At 50.4% G+C, this 17,811-nt stretch overlaps 1 protein-coding gene across 4 annotated transcripts in view; it reads left to right on the forward strand.

Moving 5' to 3' along the window:
• The window catches only part of SIDT1 (SID1 transmembrane family member 1), a 92,167-nt gene that overhangs the window by 65,078 nt on the left and 9,278 nt on the right, over positions 1 to 17,811 (forward strand). The window contains exons 11-22 of one of the 4 annotated variants that reach the window (XM_084617955.1): positions 2,615 to 2,686; positions 4,291 to 4,439; positions 5,303 to 5,376; positions 6,454 to 6,520; positions 8,204 to 8,277; positions 9,076 to 9,199; positions 12,164 to 12,281; positions 12,998 to 13,134; positions 13,951 to 14,059; positions 14,566 to 14,580; positions 15,453 to 15,532; positions 16,868 to 16,914. In XM_084617955.1, coding sequence (XP_084474081.1) covers positions 2,615 to 2,686; positions 4,291 to 4,439; positions 5,303 to 5,376; positions 6,454 to 6,520; positions 8,204 to 8,277; positions 9,076 to 9,199; positions 12,164 to 12,281; positions 12,998 to 13,134; positions 13,951 to 14,059; positions 14,566 to 14,580; positions 15,453 to 15,532; positions 16,868 to 16,914 — 1,066 coding nt within the window. The remainder of the gene's footprint in view (positions 1 to 2,614; positions 2,687 to 4,290; positions 4,440 to 5,302; positions 5,377 to 6,453; positions 6,521 to 8,203; positions 8,278 to 9,075; positions 9,200 to 12,163; positions 12,282 to 12,997; positions 13,135 to 13,950; positions 14,060 to 14,565; positions 14,581 to 15,452; positions 15,533 to 16,867; positions 16,915 to 17,811) is intronic. The other 3 variants (XM_084617956.1, XM_084617957.1, XM_084617958.1) reach the window with 3 other exon arrangements.

The raw sequence follows: 17,811 nt of genomic DNA on the forward strand, positions 1-17,811 counted from the left end.
GGGAGTTTGGGGGCAGGAGGGGGTGCAGGCTCTGGGAGGGGGTGCAGGGGTAGGACTGTGGGGCTGAGGATGAGAGGTTTGGGGTGTGGGAGGGGGCTCAGGGCTAGGACAGAGAATTAGGGTGTGGGGGGATGAGGGGTTTGGGGCATTGGAGAGGCTCAGGGCTAGGGCGGAAGGGCAGGGTAAGGTCAGCCTGCCCTGCCATTAGTGAATGGGGGTCATTAGGACCCTGCAGCAGCAGTTGATGCGGGGAGCCGGCAGAGCAGGGGTGGGGAGGTGAGCAGGGGCAGCAAGTGGGGGCCGGGGGACACTCGGGGGAGGTGCAGGGGGGGTGGCAGGCGGGGCTGGGGGAGAGACCCGGCCCCAAACATTTGTGGAGCTGGGCCCCCGGGCCCTGAATATTCCTGGAGCCCGGGCACCACGAGTGTATATAACTCGCCGCCCCTGGACAGGGGATCAACCCCCAAATGCAGTGCCTGGCCATATCCTGGACCGAATCCTACCTACCTGTGACAAATACTGTAGCAGCCTGTTTAACACTCTGGCAATCATGCTATTACAATAACTTGTCGCACCAGTCAAGTGTCATGGAGCGGAAGGGTTTCTTGTGCCTATGCATACGCACCCCTACACAGATGTACACTGTGCAGTATTCTGTCTTGCACATGCTGTCTGCACTGCATGGACCATTCCAGAAATTCATCCAAGCTGGACAATGTTCCCTTAGCAATAAGAAAATAAAGGAGAAAATGGCAACGTGCCAGCTCCCAGACACAGCTTAATGGACAAAAGTTAGTGTGTCAGTGGAGAGTAATGAACTGGGTTCAGACAAAGGGAGAGCTTTTGATGGTGTAGAGCCTGGGAGGACCTGGCTCTCTCTGTCCGTCACTGTTAGAAATCATGGAAACAAGTAGCCAGAAGTGAACATGCTTTTTTAGTCTTCTTCCGCTGAAGCCTTAGGGGTGGCCACGACTGGAGATGGGTCAATGCCCTGAGGTGGCACCAAGCATTATATCTCTCTCAGGGGCTGGGCTGGCTGCTTCTTGCTCACATGCTCAGAGTCTAACTGGTCCCCTAGGTGGGGTCGGGATGGAATTTCCCCCCAGGTCAGATTGGCAGGGACATTTTTGCCTTCCCCTGCACTGTGTAGGTGGGTCACTTGCCAGGTTGTCTGGGTATATCTCATTTGATCATTTCCCTGCCATTGCAGGCACCTCAGGTGATGGTGCACCTCGGTCCCTCCTATTCTCTGCCTGTGGCCCATAGTAGTCTAGTCTTCTGTGGTACTTTGGTCTCATTTCAGGTGTTGGGTTTAGTGGGTGGGAGCTGGGTGGTGTCGGTGGCCTGTGGCATACAGGTCACACTACATTATCTGGTGGTCATGCTTCCTCCTGGCCTTAAACTCTATGACTGTAGGACATGTTTCAGGCCCTCATATACTATGATAGAAAAACCTAGCTAGGCTTTCAAGAAGACATCCAGCACCTAGACTTGCCAGTACAAGGCGCAATAGCCCCTTGCCGCCCCTATCAACCTGAAGACAGGCTGTGTGCCTGTAAATCTAGCAAAGGTATCTGGAGAGAACCCAGTGACTCTGCATTAGGATAAAATGTATCAGCTTTGCACACTGGTTGTCCAAAGAATGGGTGTGACTGACTGACTGGACTCGTTCAGTTTGACTTTGCTGTGTGTAAATTGGTGCTGCAGCCCATGTGTGGCTTCATTGGGTCATTTCAGCTGCATAATGTGATGCCCTCAACGCATTATCCAAAAGAGATGAGTGAGGGGCGAAAAAAGTTCACAATCTAGGCTTGTACTTGTCGCTGCTCCTTCCTTCATGATTTAGAGCCTCACAGATTTTCTTGCTTAAGTTTTCCTCTGTCTCTTGCTAATACTGGCAGTCTTGGGTCATCCCTCCCTTTGCTTGCTGGACAGCTTTGATAATGTGTTTCAGGAAGACCGGGAGAGCAAAGTCAGATGAGGCTGTTATTTGAAGGGCAGCTCCTCCTGCCTCAACTCAGTGTGTGTGGGTGGATTCTGAGTCTTAGGAAGCTGTCCCAGTGCTAATGATGGGAGACCATTACCATCTTTGGTGGGAGCAGCCTTGCTTTCACCTAACGGGGCTAAAAGAACATGGAGGGTTGAGGGCATGTGTGGCTTTTCCCGTGATAGTCATGGGAATTAGCTGCCATTTTAGGTGAGGGCAAAACATTGTGAGACTGAAGGCAGAAATTCATGATTGCCACTGAGAACACCCCAAATCTCATAAGACTCGTACAAAAATTGTAGGAGTTGGCAATGCTGGAATATGGAGGGAACAGGGGAGGGGCCTGGGCTTTGCCGCACTTCTGACTGGGGCTGAGTGGAATGAAGGGCAGGGGTTTGTGGTTTATGATGCCCCCTCTGCGGAGGGCAGGGGGATAGAAGGGGGCTATGGTTTGTCATGTGTCCTGTGGGCAGGGAAGGAGGCCTGTGCTTTACAGTAAACAGGACAGGGATGTAGGGTGGGTTTGGAGCTCCTCTTCACACTGGGGAGCCTCCTCTACCAAGTCTCTCTCTCTTTTTAAAATGGGGTCTGAGCAGATCAAAGGCTCTTTGTTTGTATCCGTTGCAGGATCCGGGACTGTGGCTACCTCACATCCCATCACGACTGGCACCCCCGAGGGAAGCAGCTACGGAGCTATCGGTACGGAACGCTTGGGAACCTGAGCATCTGGCACCTCCTGGCATCTGGGCTGCCTGGACAGCTGCTTCTGGGGGAAGGAGCCAGTCTGGTAGAAGGCCTCCACCTCTGCCATGGCCCCAAGATGTCTTATTGTCTGCAGAGGAGTCTCTGTCCCACTGGCTGCCTGCAAATCCAGAGACATAACCCCACTGCTTGTGGGGAAGGGGAGGTGCACAGAGCAATGAGTGGGCTGCGGGGGGTGGTGGTGGGGCAGTCCATGGCTTTAGGCAGCTCCTCTTCCCCAAGGGTTGTTTTCCCTGTATTTTTGGCACCATCAAGGCCACAAGGGGCTGGGCTGTGAGTTCCTTCCTGCTGAGCCTGCCCATGTTGCCCTGGAGGGGAGAGTGCTCACCAAATGCAATGCTGCCCTCTCCGAGAATGCCCAGGCTCTGCAGCTCTGGGATCAAGACACAGGGGCCTGGGTCTCCTGCATGGTGGTGTAGATCAGGTCCAGGGGACCTAGAAGCCTGAGGGTTTTGAACCGATGTTGGGGAAGAGAGTGGCTCTGTTTTTCACGCAGCAGTGTGGAATTTTTAATTCCTGCTCCGGGTGCTTAATGTGATTGCTACCCCGGTTCATTCCTGCACTAAGAACACACTCTAGCCCTGAAAATGGTACCCAGATTCCAGCCGGCAGGTCTGTGATATCTGGTGGGAAAGAAAGTCAGAACCAGGTGCTTATCCAGTGCAGGGAATAACATGAGGGTTTGGGAAGTGGAGTAGAGTCAGGGCTTTCTTCTGGGATATATTCTGACCCAGATCTAACTCCAGATCCATCATGAAAGACTCCCTGCTCAAGCAGGTTTTTTTTTTCTGTCTTTAAGAATATCTGGAAAATTTAGAAGGGCCCCTTAAGACTCTCAAACAAATGAGCGAGCTGATGTCACTCTCCCCTGCCTCTTCAACCACCACAATCTGTATGCTTGATCCACATTGCTGCCCTGAGCCTACATGGGCAAAGAGCTGGTACACAACTTGGGCAAACACAACACAAGATACAGGCAAGTCCAGCTGGTCCCCAAGCTGGTGATGCTGTTCATGGGACCATTCATGTTCCCATCTGCTTCAAGAAACACATGGGGGCTGGGGTCTGACTCTCTCTCCTCATTGGAGGATTTCATTTTCTTCTCTCTTTTGTTTTAAAACTTCTTTTAGAAAAGCTTGACATACAAACTCTATCTGCAGGGCAGTACTCGGAGGCCGCTGCTAACACCAGACAGAATGCTGCAGCCTTTACTGGCTAGTACATCTCACATTCGTGATCTCACAGGAGCCCGGCTAGTTAGAGGTAGTAAACATTATGGAAATCTAAGAGAGAGAGAGTGGAGAAAATGCTAGGAAGAGCAGAGGGGTGGACTATGAGTGTGAAGTGCTGAGTATTCCTGTATCCTAGATCAGATTTTTGTGGGAATTCCCAGATAGGGCAACAACCATCTACCAACCTATTCCTTGGTTTGTGTATGCTGCGTTCTGCCATCAGAAGCTCCTGGTATGGTGAATGCTCCCTTGTTTCTTTGTACAGAGGGATTTACCCTTTACCATGAACCCTTCCTTCCTCATTTCCAGATGAGTCAAGCTCCAGTGGCGGCCGGCAGTTATCGTCCCCGGAGCGTGGGCCCCCACATGGTTCCGACACAGACAGCTCTGTGGAGGAGGAGAGCGATTTTGACACCATGCCCGAAATTGAAAGCGATAAGAATGTCATCCGCACCAAGGTATGCCTGGTGCTGCATCCTTGTGCTAAGCACTGTGTGGTGGGGTCAGCTCTGTGATTCCAGCTATTATTGCTGGTCACCATCTCTCCTTTTAACTCTGCTCTTTCGAGGGCAGATTAATGGCCTTCATCTGATTAATGTATTTAATAATCCTCCAATGCCCAGAAAGTTTTCCCAGAGCACTGATAGGAAACCAGTGCTATTAAAGGCTAAAATGAACAGCATTGTTTAGGAAACTGGAGAGATGCTGCTTTGGTGGAGGATGGTGCAACCTAGAAGGTTGGAAAACAAATGAAGGGGCTGAAGTAATGGTGGAAGAAAGCAAGCAGCTGGTGGTGGATACTGAGACCTTAGGAGAGCCATAGCCCTAGAGAATGGGGATGGGGAACAACAGCAGGGGATGCAGAAAAGACAAGGAACCAAGTGACTGATATCTTGGATCAAGAACCTGTGTACCATCTCTTAGAAGCTGCCTTCTCTTCTTGTCCCCAGTATTTACGATTGGTCAAATTAATCTCTGGGGTAACTCTGTGAGTACATCCATTATTACAGCAGGGACAAATTGACCCATGATCTGTCTCCATACAGAACTTGGTTTGAATGGTGTCTTACTGGAAAGTAATTCTACTAATAACAATTTTTAAAGTTCTTTGTTTTGTCATCTTCATTCCAGAGAGAACTTTTGGACTTTTATTTGGGGCTCTTCTGGGCTTTCTTCCACAGAGAATTGCAAGAGTTACTGTAGGGAAAGGACAAGCTTTACCCATCCACTTGGATCATCAAAATGCATTCAAGCTTTCTAAAGGTTTCCTTCTCCTTCATGAATTCTCCTTTTCTCTCCCCTGTATTGTGTTATATTGCAGATGTTCCTCTATCTGTCAGACTTGTCCAGGAAGGATCGGAGAATTGTCAGCAAAAAGTACAAAATTTATTTCTGGTAAGTAGAGGACAGACAGATGAGCTCCGGTCCCTAAATCTGGGCCCAGTCTTCAGATGTGGGCCCTCAAATTGAGTTCCCGGATCCCTCATTTGGGGCCCACTTAGAGGCACACACATACTTTTTAGGAACAACTCTAAGCTTCCAGCTATAGTACTGGTCGCTCGGATGTATATATACACATTTGGAGTGTGTGGTGCGCGTGGGCATGTGCACATGTATGTAGGAGTGAACACAAGGGCTTGTGACCATTTGTATGCATGGACTGCTGAACACATTCATGGTGCGTATGGGACCGTTCATCTTTGCTTCATTGCATCACACTAAATTTCACCTACTAGCATAAGTATTTGCTGGGGGAATAAGTGACTGTGGCCCAGACCCTGCAGCTCCACATACCTAATCTTCTGCCAGTGGCCATTTATGCCCTCCCTAAGACCTGAAATGGATATATATAGTTGAACAGCAGTAGAGGAGCTGGCTTGGTGAGAGGACAGTGTGACTCTTGGCTGTGGTGCACACTTTGATGTTGAGAGGGGTGGTATGAAACACTTCTTTCTGTCGGTGAGTTATGCCTTAGCTCCAGGAACAGCTGCAGGGTTGGGGGAAGGGGCTGGTTAAGAGCCCTGGGAGAATATGGACCATGAGGTCAGGCACTATCTCAGTGAGCACTGTGGGTCTTCATCCTGAATGCTTTAAAGGGGTACAGAGAAACCAATTGCCTACATGCCTCTGTGGAAAATAACAGTGTGACAGCTTTGGCTCCCTCCATTGCCTTGCACCCGGGAATCTCTGTTATTCCTCCTGCTCCTCTGGGAGGTAGGTGTATTGTTATCCCCATTTTACATATGGGGGGTACACAGCAAGCCAGGGGTAGATCTGGGGAAAGAACCCAGGAGTTCTGACTCCCAGTCCACTGCTCTCCCCACCAGATACCACACGTCCCTAAAAGGGAAAGAGACAGTGAGTGGCTGGGGGAAACTGGGTGGCAAACCCATAAGTAGAGCCCAGACTCTGTTTTCGTGCACGTGGATGGCTGCGTTACTGTGGTAACTGCCGCGCTCTCCCCCTCTGCAGGAACATTACCACAATCGCTGTGTTCTATGCACTGCCTGTGATCCAGCTGGTCATCACATACCAAACGGTGAGTGCTCCCTGGCGTTGCCCTGGGCTTGGCCCTCTGCTGTTCTTCCCCTAATGCTCTCTGAGGTTCGGCAATGCAAGTAACCCCAGAATCAAGCACAGTCTGGAGTATGGGCTGAATGCTTCTAACTGCTGTCATTTGCGACCCCCATGGTGCTTCCTGCATCTAGCCAGTTCAAATCCACTAGGAGCTCCTGGCAGAACATTCATCTCCTGGCAGGGCACCTGAAATGCCACATTCAGGTGTCAGCATTGCAAATGGTGAACTCAGCCAGTCTTCCAGCCCCACCAACATGAACCTCTGGTTGGTTGGTTGGTTTTGAAGGGGACGGGGATCCCTGTTATGGGCCAAATCCTGTTTTGTATCAGTCCTTACTTAGGCACTGTATTATCTTAGCTGGCCCTCACCACATTTGAGTGCCTCCCAATGCTATGAAGTGCCCACACAGATCTGTGTCTCTCTCTCCCTGTTCCTCTGTGTTCTCGTGTGCTCATGCGCGCACGCTCTTTCTCTCTCGTGCTCTCTCTCTCATGGGCAGCACGTGAGCCTCCCCTTTGAGGAGTCTAGCCCCACAGTCCCGCCCCTACACCCCATCTGCTGGAGCCCCAAGCCGCCGCCCTGCCCAGCCCCGCCCCTCCCTCCTGGTGGCAAGAGGAGCCGCCAGCCAGCCCCAGCACTGCGTCACCTGCTGGCCCCAGCTGCCTGCTGGCCCCAGCTGCCTGCTGGCCTCCAGCCGGAGCTGAGCTCCCGGTGGCTTGGTGGAGTGTGGGTGGGGCCAGGGCTTGGTTTAGGGGAGACTTAGCCTCCTCTGGCCTATTATACCTGCTGCCCATTCTCATTCTCTCTCTCTCTCTGTGGTATTGTGGAATTGGTGAGAAAAGTGTGTTTTGCACTGAGGTTCATTGTCACCATCCTGACATCTTCCAGGAGCCAGTTCCACCTTCGTTGGCCAGTCACTGAGAAAGCTCCATCTCTTGTGCATCTGTGAGCCTTGGTCTTGAGGCTGATCCATTTCTTTGTTCCAGTGATTGGGCAAAGCAGTCCTGGTTTGCTCCCCCAAGTATATTTTTGAGACACTGTTGTCTGGATCCAGAACACAGCCGTACCTGTGTCCAAACTTACCTGCCATATGGCCCAGAGCACGTAAACCAGGCAAATTAAAAACAATAAAGGAAAGTAAATGCTATAGACTGGAAGCGTGGATTCAGCAGACGGCCCCTGAGGCCCTGTCTGATGCATGGGCTGGCAGCTGAAGCTGGGCTAGTAAGGGATGGAAACCCTTGGGCAGCTCCCTCCTGTGGTCAGAAAGGTGCAGACACGTCTGTGTTACAGCCCTGGCTCTTTAAAATTCATGCTGTGTTTCTTTAAAAGAAGACACACGTCCGGCAGGACAAGAGGGGTTTTCAAGAGCCAGGCCTGTGTGTGTGTGTTGTAAGTGCCTTGAATTCTATCTCAAGGCTTCAATGTGACAGGGACACTCAGTCCATGACATGTGTCTGTTAACTGAGAGTGGATTGTGACAGCAGTTTTCTGGCCACAACACTAGGCTAGGTTGCAGCCAGTGGTGGTTGGATGCTGCTGTGAAAAATTCTATGCTGATCGGGTTCACTTTGCCCTCCTCCTCAGCTTGTGCACACTGCACTTCACCCCAGCTCTAACACCAGTTCTCCTTCCACTCTGCAGGTGGTGAACGTCACTGGTAACCAGGATATCTGCTACTATAACTTCCTCTGTGCTCATCCTCTGGGGGTCCTGAGGTGAGTGAACCCTTTGTATCCATTCACCGGCTGGCTCACTTGGACTTAAGATTCATCCTCTTGGTGGTGCATGCTGGAAGGGTGTTGCCATTCTTTAATACCCCTTCAGAGGGGGTCAGGGAAGGCAAGGTTTTGTACCTGCCAAGCTTATAAAGTCAGTGTGAGGTCACCATACGTTCAGGGATGGGACTGGAGCCCCTCTGTTCAGTTGCTGGGGTGGCTTTCCACTGAGTTGTCTGAGAGATAGACCCAGGGAAAATGTAGGGTGGGGCACCAAGGCAAACCCACCAAATCACAGCTAAGTTCATTTTTCAGACCTTTTCACATACACGCATGTGAGCAGCGACTGTACAAAGGAGTCCAGGTCAAACCTTTCATCCAGAGAAATGATCCATTTCAAACAGCAGTGCAGAAGTGCTCTGAGGGTTAGGAGTCCAGCACTGAGCCAGGCTGAATCTACTGTACCTGGGTGTTGCTGCATATTCAGTATGTAAAATCAACCCATTTGTAGAGCTCTGCCGAATCCTTTGACTGCTGTGGGGCAGGAGCCTTTGCCCTGCAGAACCAAACCTTTACCCTTAGCTTAGTTTAATTTGGATGATGTTCTGTGGCCTGTGTCGTGCAGGGGAGCAGACCAGGGGATCACAAATGGGCGTTTCTGGCATTAATATCAATGGATTTACTGCCAGGGTGGATCACCTTGGGTGTGGGAAGATGTCCTCTGGGATGTTTAAAAATATGTATTCTCGCCCCACAAATCCCTTAACTCTCTCTCGGGGGGACTCCTCTTCCCCGCAGCGCTTTCAACAATGTCCTGAGCAACGTGGGCCACGTGCTGCTGGGCTTCCTCTTCCTGCTGATCGTGTTTCGCAGAGACATTCTCCACCGCCATTCGCTGGAAGCCAAAGACATCTACACGCTGGTACGGAATGTGCCCCTGCTCAGCCTCTGCAGCAAGCGGAGAGAGCCCTGTGACTGGAATCCTCGCTGGGTCTGCACGGACGGAGGACAGTGAGCCCCAGGGAAGGAAAGGGGTAGAATCGTTGGGCAGGAATCTGTTCTAGTTAGCGCTCTGGGGGCAGTGAGAGGAGGGGTGCTTGAGAGATAGTCCCCGGACAAAGACCTAGCTTTGGATTTGTAATGTGGCCATCACCGCATGGCGTCCAGGTGTGAAACACGTCACTCCATGGAGCATTAATGCAGCATGAATGAGAGCCTGCTCTCGGCTCTGCCAAACGGACTGAGGAGTTCTGAGCAATCAGCTTTGGATAGAGAACCTCTCCTGTTTATCACAGGGTATTTTTAAATTTTTTTAGAAGTCCAGAACATCCCCCGAGAAGAGCACAAAGCCACAGGGTGAGACTCGAACCTCTCCACTCCTTTGTAAGGAGGTGGAGACAAGTCCATTTTATTCCACAGGAACTTGGCTGGCTCTGCTTGAGCTGCACTGAACAGGAAGCTTATTTTAACCATAGATCTAGGAACCTTTAGTCTTCCAGCCAGTGCTTAATTTGTGCCCAGGCTGAGCCCCAGGAACTCTAGGCTTGGCACAGAATAATAGAATATTAGGGTTGGAAGAAACCTCAGGAAGTCATCTAGTCCAACCCCGTGCTCAAAGCAGGACCAACACCAACTAAATCATCCCAGCCAGGGCTTTGTCAAGCCGGGCCTTAAAAACCTCTAAGGATGGAGAAAGAAAAGGAGTACTTGTGGCACCTTAGAGACTAACCAATTTATTTGAGCATAAGCTTTCGTGAGCTTCAGCTCACTTCATGCATCCGATGAAGTGAGCTGTAGCTCACAAAAGCTTATGCTCAAATAAATTGGTTAGTCTCTAAGGTGCCACAAGTACTCGTTTTCTTTTTCGAATACAGACTAACACGGCTGTTACTCTGAAACCTGTAAGGATGGAGAGTCCACCATCTCCCTAGGTAACCCATTCCAGTGCTTCATCGCCCTCCTAATGAAATAGTGTTTCCTAATATCAACCTAGACCTCCCCCACTGCAACTTGAGACCATTGCTCCTTGTTCTGTTATCTACCACCACTGAGAACAGCCGAGCTCCATCCTCTTTGGAACCCCCCTTCAGGTAGTTGAAGGCTGCTAACAAATCCCTCCTCCCTCTTCTCTTCTGCAGACTAAATATCCCCACTTCCCTCAGTCTTTCCTCGTAAGTCATGTGCCCAGCCCCCTAATCATTTTTGTTGCCCTCTGCTGGTCTCTCTCCAATTTGTCCACATCCCTTCTGTAGTGGGGGGACCAAAATTGGATGCAATACTCCAGGTGTGGCCTCACCAGTGCCAAATAGAGAGGAATAATCACTTCCCTCGATCTCCTGGCAATGCTCCTACTAATACAGCCCAATATGCTGTTGGCCTTCTTGGCAACAAGGGCACACTGCTGACTCATATCCAGCTTCTCATCCACTGTAATCCCCAGGTCCTTTTCTGCAGAACTTCTGCTTAGCCAGTCAGTCCCCAGCCTGTAGCGGTGCATGGGATTCTTCCTTCCTAAGTGCAGGACTCTACACTTTTCCTTGTTGAACCTCATCAGATTTCTTTTGGCCAATTTGTCTAGGTCACTCTGGACCCTATCCCTACCCTCCAGCGTATCTACTTCTCTCCCAAGCTTAGTGTCATCTGCGAACTTGCTGAGGGTGCAAATCATCCCATCATCCAGATCATTAATGAATATGTTGAACAAAAATGGCCCCAGGACCGATCCCTGGGGCACTCTGCTTGATACCAGCTGTCAACTAGACATTGAGCTGTTGATCACTACCCGTTGAGCCCGACAAAATAGGCAGCTTTCTATCCACCTTATAGTCCATTCATCCAGCCCATGCTTCTTTAACTCGCTGGCAAGAATACTGTGGGAGACTGTATCAAAAGCTTTGCTAAAGTCAAGATATATCACATCCACCGCTTTCCCCTCATCCACAGAGCCAGTTATCTCCTCATAGAAGGCAGTCAGGTCGGTCATGCATGACTTGCCCTTGGTGAATCCATGTTGACTGTTCCTGATCACTTTCCTCTCCTCCAAGGGCTTCAAAATGGATTCCTTGGGGACCTGCTCCATGATTTTGCGGTTCACAGCCCTGGCACCTCTGAGCTTGCTGCTTCAGTTATGAATGTAAAAAAAAAAAAAAAAAAAAAAAATTAGCTTGAGGCCCAGCACCTCTTTCCTTACAAATTAAGCACTGGTCTCAGCTCTGGTCTGATCAGATCTCACAACAAAGAGGGGTTGTATCTGTCCGGTATGTGCATGGGTGACATTACAGGTTGCAAGTCCTGGCAGCAATGGCAGTGCTGCTTCAGTAGGTGGCGCTGTTCCCCCAATTCGGTTCTAAACAAGTATCCCGGTATGGTAGGGATCCGTGTTCCTGGACTTTCAATGGAGACCTAAACCGGGTCCTGACGAAGATCTCTTCTCAGAAGGGCTGGGGGGCTCAATTCCCCGCTGCCGGTGCACCGGTGTTCTCATTTACATCTGTGGAAAACGGGTGTAAAATGCTACTTTTCTGATGTGATAGTGCCTTACATCCGTGGTGTGCTCCCTTTGCCCGGGTGTAAATCACCGCACAAGGGGCAGGGGAGTGGGGAATCTGGGCTGGGGTTTTTCAGTGTCAGTATACTGACAGATTCCCCCGTGGTCAGCTGCATTCTGCCCCGTCAACCCTCCCTACAGTTCCATCTAGCTGGTTCTTAGACTGCTAAGTAGCATGGCAGTGTGCTGTTGTGTGCCATAGACACCCCAAAGGTGGCTACCCTTCATTGGAATGTGAGTGTGTGTAAACTGTAGTTTGAGCTCCATAGGAATGTAAGCTCTCACTAGTGAGGATATGACACTGTGTCCCTTGTGTTCTCTTCCCTCCTCCTCTTCCAGGAGTATGGAATCCCCAAACACTTTGGTCTTTTCTATGCCATGGGCATTGCTTTGATGATGGAAGGGGTTCTCAGTGCTTGTTACCATGTCTGCCCCAACTACTCTAATTTCCAGTTTGGTAAGTGGAGAACTCCAGCCAACAGAGAAACTTATGGGGAAGGAGGGCTCAGATTTCACCCGTTCAGGTTTGAAGCAGATCAGCCAAGTGGAACTTCGGCATCCCCCGGGATGCTAGGCCTGCAGACCTCTTCGGAGCTTGCCCACATGTTGGGTGTGCAGGGACCAGTTAGTGAACGTTGTGGTTTTTGTACTCCAGTTGATGATACACTGTCCAGGTGACTGTGTTAGCACTCTGCTGGCAAGAACCATGATTCCCTTCAATTCTGGCACTCAGCGTTCAAAGGTAGCGTAGACAAGGCCTAAATTGTTTGCCTCTGAGGTCCTGACAGCTCCTGATTCCACCCCCAGAAGATTCAATGGCCCATGTATCTAACATGTGGACCTCAGCCCCATCAGGCTAGAAACTGTCTCCTTGTAGGTCAGCTCACCTGTTCCCAGCAATAATCCCATGTGGCCCTGTGTTGTGCTGGCATATTCCAAGCACTTAAGTCTCATTCTGCATTGCTTCACAGCACTCAGGGAGCTCACAGTGCAAATTGGAGAATGGCCGGAGCAAATTGGCATATGTCTAGGGAGCTATACCTACCAGCCAAGGGTCTGGCCTGTGGGCTCAGCCCTGATTTACAGACACACTCTGAAAAGCCATCCCAGTCCCCTGGGCAGTGAGTAGGGAAAAACCCTGTCTTCATTCTCTCTGTTCTCTTCCTTTCACAGACACCTCCTTCATGTACATGATTGCAGGACTCTGCATGCTCAAGCTGTACCAGACCCGCCACCCTGACATCAACGCCAGTGCTTACTCTGCTTACGCCTCCTTTGCCGTGGTCATTTGCCTGGCTGTCCTTGGAGTGGTATGGCTCTCTCCTACCCACCCTGCTCTCCAGGAAGGAAAAGCACTGACCCAAAGGACAAAAAGTACAGGGGGCGGGGAGCATAGGGTAGCATTTGCTCCCAGCCTGCAAAGTCTGATGGCCCCTGGGTGAGCGTGACCAATACCGCAGGGCCTTGGCTCTCATTTTATCTTTGAGAAGTCATGGAAGACGGGAGAGATTCCAGACAATTGGCACTATATTTTCCCTTTGCCAATCTATAAAAAGGGAAATAAGGACAACCTGGGGAATTACGGAGCAGTCAGCTTAACTTCTATACCCGGAAAGACAATAGAGTAAATAATTAAGCAATCAGTTTGCAAACACCTAGAAGATAATGAGGTGATAAGTAACAGTCGGGCATGGATTTGTCAAGAACAAACCGTGTCAGACCAACCGGATAGCTTTCTTTGACAGGGTAACAAGCCTTGTGGATAGGGGGGAAGCAGTAGACCTGGTATAGCTTCACTTTAGTGAGGCTTTTGATACTGCCTCGCATGACCTTCTCATAAACAAACTAGGGAAATGCAACCTAGATGGAGCTACTATAAGGTGGGTGCAGCTCCCTTTTATTCAGGTTGGGCTTGTGGGTGCTCAGCACCTCTGGTGAACCAGCTCACATTTATTTAGGTACCTAAATATGGATTTAGGAATCTGACCTGAGGTTGAACGTTTTGGCCCTACCCTTTCGCAGGGTCTGTGTTTGGCAAGTGTTTCTGATAGCTGGGGGAGGCTTTGGGGGCTGAACGATGGGCGGCGGAGCCTGAGAACCCACCATTTTTTCTGTTTTGCTCCCAGGTGTTCGGAAAGAATGATGTGTGGTTTTGGGTCATCTTCTCAGTCATCCACGTCGTGGCCTCGCTGGCTCTCAGCACCCAGATCTACTACATGGGCCGCTTCAAAATAGGTAAGCCTGGTGGCTGAGGAGAAATGGGCTTTTTGCCCCTGGTGCTCATGTGCCTCTCGCTCCCCACCCTGAATTGGGGCACAAGAATTAGTAACCCCGGCAGCCTATGCCACCTCTGCAAAGTCAGTCTTCCTGCTAGCGCCTGTGCGCCAGGCCCGGGGGTATGCCACTCTTCTAACGCTGTCTTCCTGTTCTGACACCTCTGCTGCCTGGCACTGGGAGAGCCCAGCACAGTGACCCACTTTGTGGCACTCCAGCTACAGGGCTCCTAAGCATGCTGTCACAGGGACTCTCTGCCCAGAGTGTTTCTCTCTGTTATGTGGCGCCCAAAGGTGGGGCTGTACCTGGGTGCACTACAGTATTCCTGTAGCAGTCAAACCACCCAGCACTCAGAGAGGCATCTGTGAGGCATCTGCTCTCCTACCTAGATGTGCAGGCCCCACACAGCTGTTGCGCTCCACTCACAAACCTCTTTCTCCTTTTTCTTCTGCTGCCCTTGGTCTCAGATGTCCCTGACACAGGTAACCAGCAGCTCCCTTTCTTCCCTGTTTGGATTGAGTGAGCAGCAATGGAGCAAATGGACGGGGAACATATGTTCCTTTAGCCTGCTGTGTGGGTTCTTTAGGAATGAAATCAGTGGCAGAGTGTGGGCCACAGGAAGCGCACACGGCAGCAGAACCACATCTTTCTGCAGTGGAACAGGGGCCTGCGGTCGGAGCAGGCATGCAGGAGGGCTCCAATCTTGGTGCTCTGGACTCCAGCAGTTCCACACGTGTCTCTGAAGGGGATGGGCCTATGAGAATGTGGAACTGTCCGCCACAAACCCTCCAGTCGGGGCAGTGCAGTAGTTTCAGGGGCTGGAGGAGGAGCTGTCCTCCAGCCTGAGGGGAGGATTCCAGCCCCTTCAACACCCTGCAGCCATTTTCTCTGTGGGTGGGACCGGATGAATACCCTAGGTGAAAATTCCTTAGAGAAGGGAAGTGTGGAGACTGCTTGGCCTTTCCCCATGCCTCAGCACATGCTCCTGCCTCCCTCTGAGGATCAGCCACAGAATATGCCAGGTACATGTTAGGGGGACTCTCGGACAATGCCAATGGGTGATAGGTGGGTGTTGAAACTCTGCATGGCCAAATGCCATTCAGCTGACAGCTGTCTGTATTCCAGTGTCCCCTTGTCACATTGACACCCCCTGCACTGTGAATCATGAGCTGCTGCACTAATGATTTGCTTCCCAAAGGGAAGGCAAAGCAATCCGGCTTGGTGGGTGTGGGCTCCCCACTTGCATGCCCTCCTCAGTTAGTGTCACCCTGCTCCCTGGGTAGCGATACTGCCTCACTGCCCTGTCAGGGCTACTCGGCTGGATACATTGGCTTTCCTGTCCTCTTATCTCCAGCAGACTTTGGGATTTTCCGCCGGGTGGCGATGGTGCTGTACACGGACTGTATCCAGCAGTGCAGCCGGCCAATGTACATGGTAGGTGGTTTCCCAAGCCCCAGCCCATCCTTGGCAGTTACTCAGTTGCCGGCTAGGGAGTGGTTAAAGCTGTGCAGAGCGTGTGTAGGCAGCACATGTGGCTCTTCAAATGAGTGGACAAAGAAATCTTTTTTTTTGAAAACCCTCTCCAACAAAATAAAGCTTCTGTCTTTGGTCTGGAATTCCACGCTCTTTGTCTTAGGCCGCAGGATGCTTTTGTGGGGAGTTTGAGGTGAATTGGTCAAGGAAGGGGGATATTTTTAAAAACATCGATGATTCGGAAGCTGTTAGCATAGGAAGGTCAGCACTGCATTCCCAACAGTTGCTGTCCTACAGCCTTACCCTGGTTGTTGCTTTAGTGGCAGACCTACAGCTGCTGTTGTTTCTGCTTCGCCCTGGGGCTGACGGGGTTTTGCAGACAAAACCAAGATGTGGTTGTTACCCAAGTCCCTTAAACTCACTTCTTGTCGGAGGCTGTTCAGCACTGACTCCAGCCTGGCGCCTCGTGTGCCTTATGGGCTGAGCCGTTCCTGGCTGTCCTGGGTGACTGAATTTTCAAGCAGCTAGGCTCCACACACCCCGTCTGTTTCTTTTTTAAAAGAGGCTTCTTTTACTTCTCCTGGGACATGACAGACTGAATTTCCCAAGCAGTGTATGACCACGGGGATCTTAAGAAAACACTGTTAATTAGGAAGAAAAATTCAGACCTACAACACCAGAACAAGTTGAATGTGATGACAGCAGGTCTAGGCTCAAAGGGGCATCTTCCACTTAAAAAGCCTGCAAAGTTTTTCACCCGTTATAATTGCTATAGTTAGTTACAAGAACTACCTGAGCTCACTGGAACTGAAAAGGTTGGGGAGAAGGGGGAATTCTCTTATGTGTTTGACAGCGCTTTGTGCTTAATCGTTTTCCCTGTTTCCCTTGTGTAGTCAGTTCCTTTCTGTGTGTGAGATTATTATTATTATTTATTATTAAGAAATAGGAAAAATACTATTTGTAAAATCACAAAAACTGACCAGGGGATTCAGGGGCTGGTGCATTACCGGAAACATCTTGGAACTCCTTTTTTGGAACAGATTAGATTTCCACTCCACAATATCCCTTTAAAATCCATAAAATTGGAGCGATTTGTTTTCCTAGCACAAATGTTCACCCAAAAAAAAGGATCTGACACTCACGCATTCATGCATTTGTGAGAGGCAAATTTTAAATCTGTGAGAGTCTCTTGAACTGCCGTAACAAACTTCTCTGCCTGCACTCCTCGCCACGTTTTGTATAGCATTGGTGAAGACTGAACATTCATCAGCTGTGATTATTGTGCCTTCTCCCCAGGACAGAATGGTGCTGCTTATTGTTGGAAACCTGGTCAACTGGTCCTTGTAAGTAGTAGTGGGGTGTGCGCGTGTTTCAGCATTGATTGTTGTAGGTGGCTGGAATGGGGGTAGAAATGTAGTGGTCTTTGTGTGGGAGTCTTTCAGATCCTTCTGCTGGATTTCAGCAACCCTAAAGTGGAGGTGAGTTCCAGGCTTTACAGAGCTGAAACCAGGGGCATGATCCTGTTAGAGCTGAGAAGCTAAAATGGGTCAGGCCTGCTCAATATGTACGTGGGAGACCTCCAGCAAAACGGAGCTGTTGCAGACTGCAGTGTTGGTGGTTTTGTAGGTAGCACTTGTCCGTCCCCTCTGGTAGGGCCCGCTGTTCATGGGGTAGCCTACCCTAGCGAGCTTGAATCCAGCGAGTGTGGCTAAGAACAGCAGTAGAGACGGTGCAGCACAGGGTTCAGCGTAGGTAATACAAGGCCCAGGGTACGTACTCGGCTCGCTAGACCTCACTGTGCAGTTGTCACTGCTGTTGTCACCCATGCTAACTGGATTCAAGCTTGCTAGCCCCTGAACTGCTTGTGCTGTGTAGATGCACCCTGAGTCAGGACTTGTCCAGTGCCCTGCCATGCTGTTAGACCACGTTGCTAGAGGGGCCAGTTCTTGGATGAGATGTAAAATCAAAATCCTGGCCTCTTGTTAAAGTTTCCTTGGTGCCTTTTCCCAAGAAAATTCCTTGTTAAAACCTAGTTTGGGCAATTGTATTGTGCCTCCTTAAATCCACCACCAGCAGAATTCTTCATTTTCTCTCCTGTCTTAATTTCCTCCAACAGCCAGGATCACCAAAACGCATTTTGCTCCAGCCACTCCCCTGCACCAGGGGTAGGGCAGGAACAGCTGGCGTAGCTTTGCCATAGCTGTGGATTTCACTATATGGAGGGTGCTGCTGCTTTAAGG

This window comes from Lepidochelys olivacea (assembly GCF_965140295.1).
Source record: "Lepidochelys olivacea isolate rLepOli2 genome assembly, chromosome: 1".
In the NCBI taxonomy this organism is placed as follows: domain Eukaryota; kingdom Metazoa; phylum Chordata; order Testudines; family Cheloniidae; genus Lepidochelys; species Lepidochelys olivacea.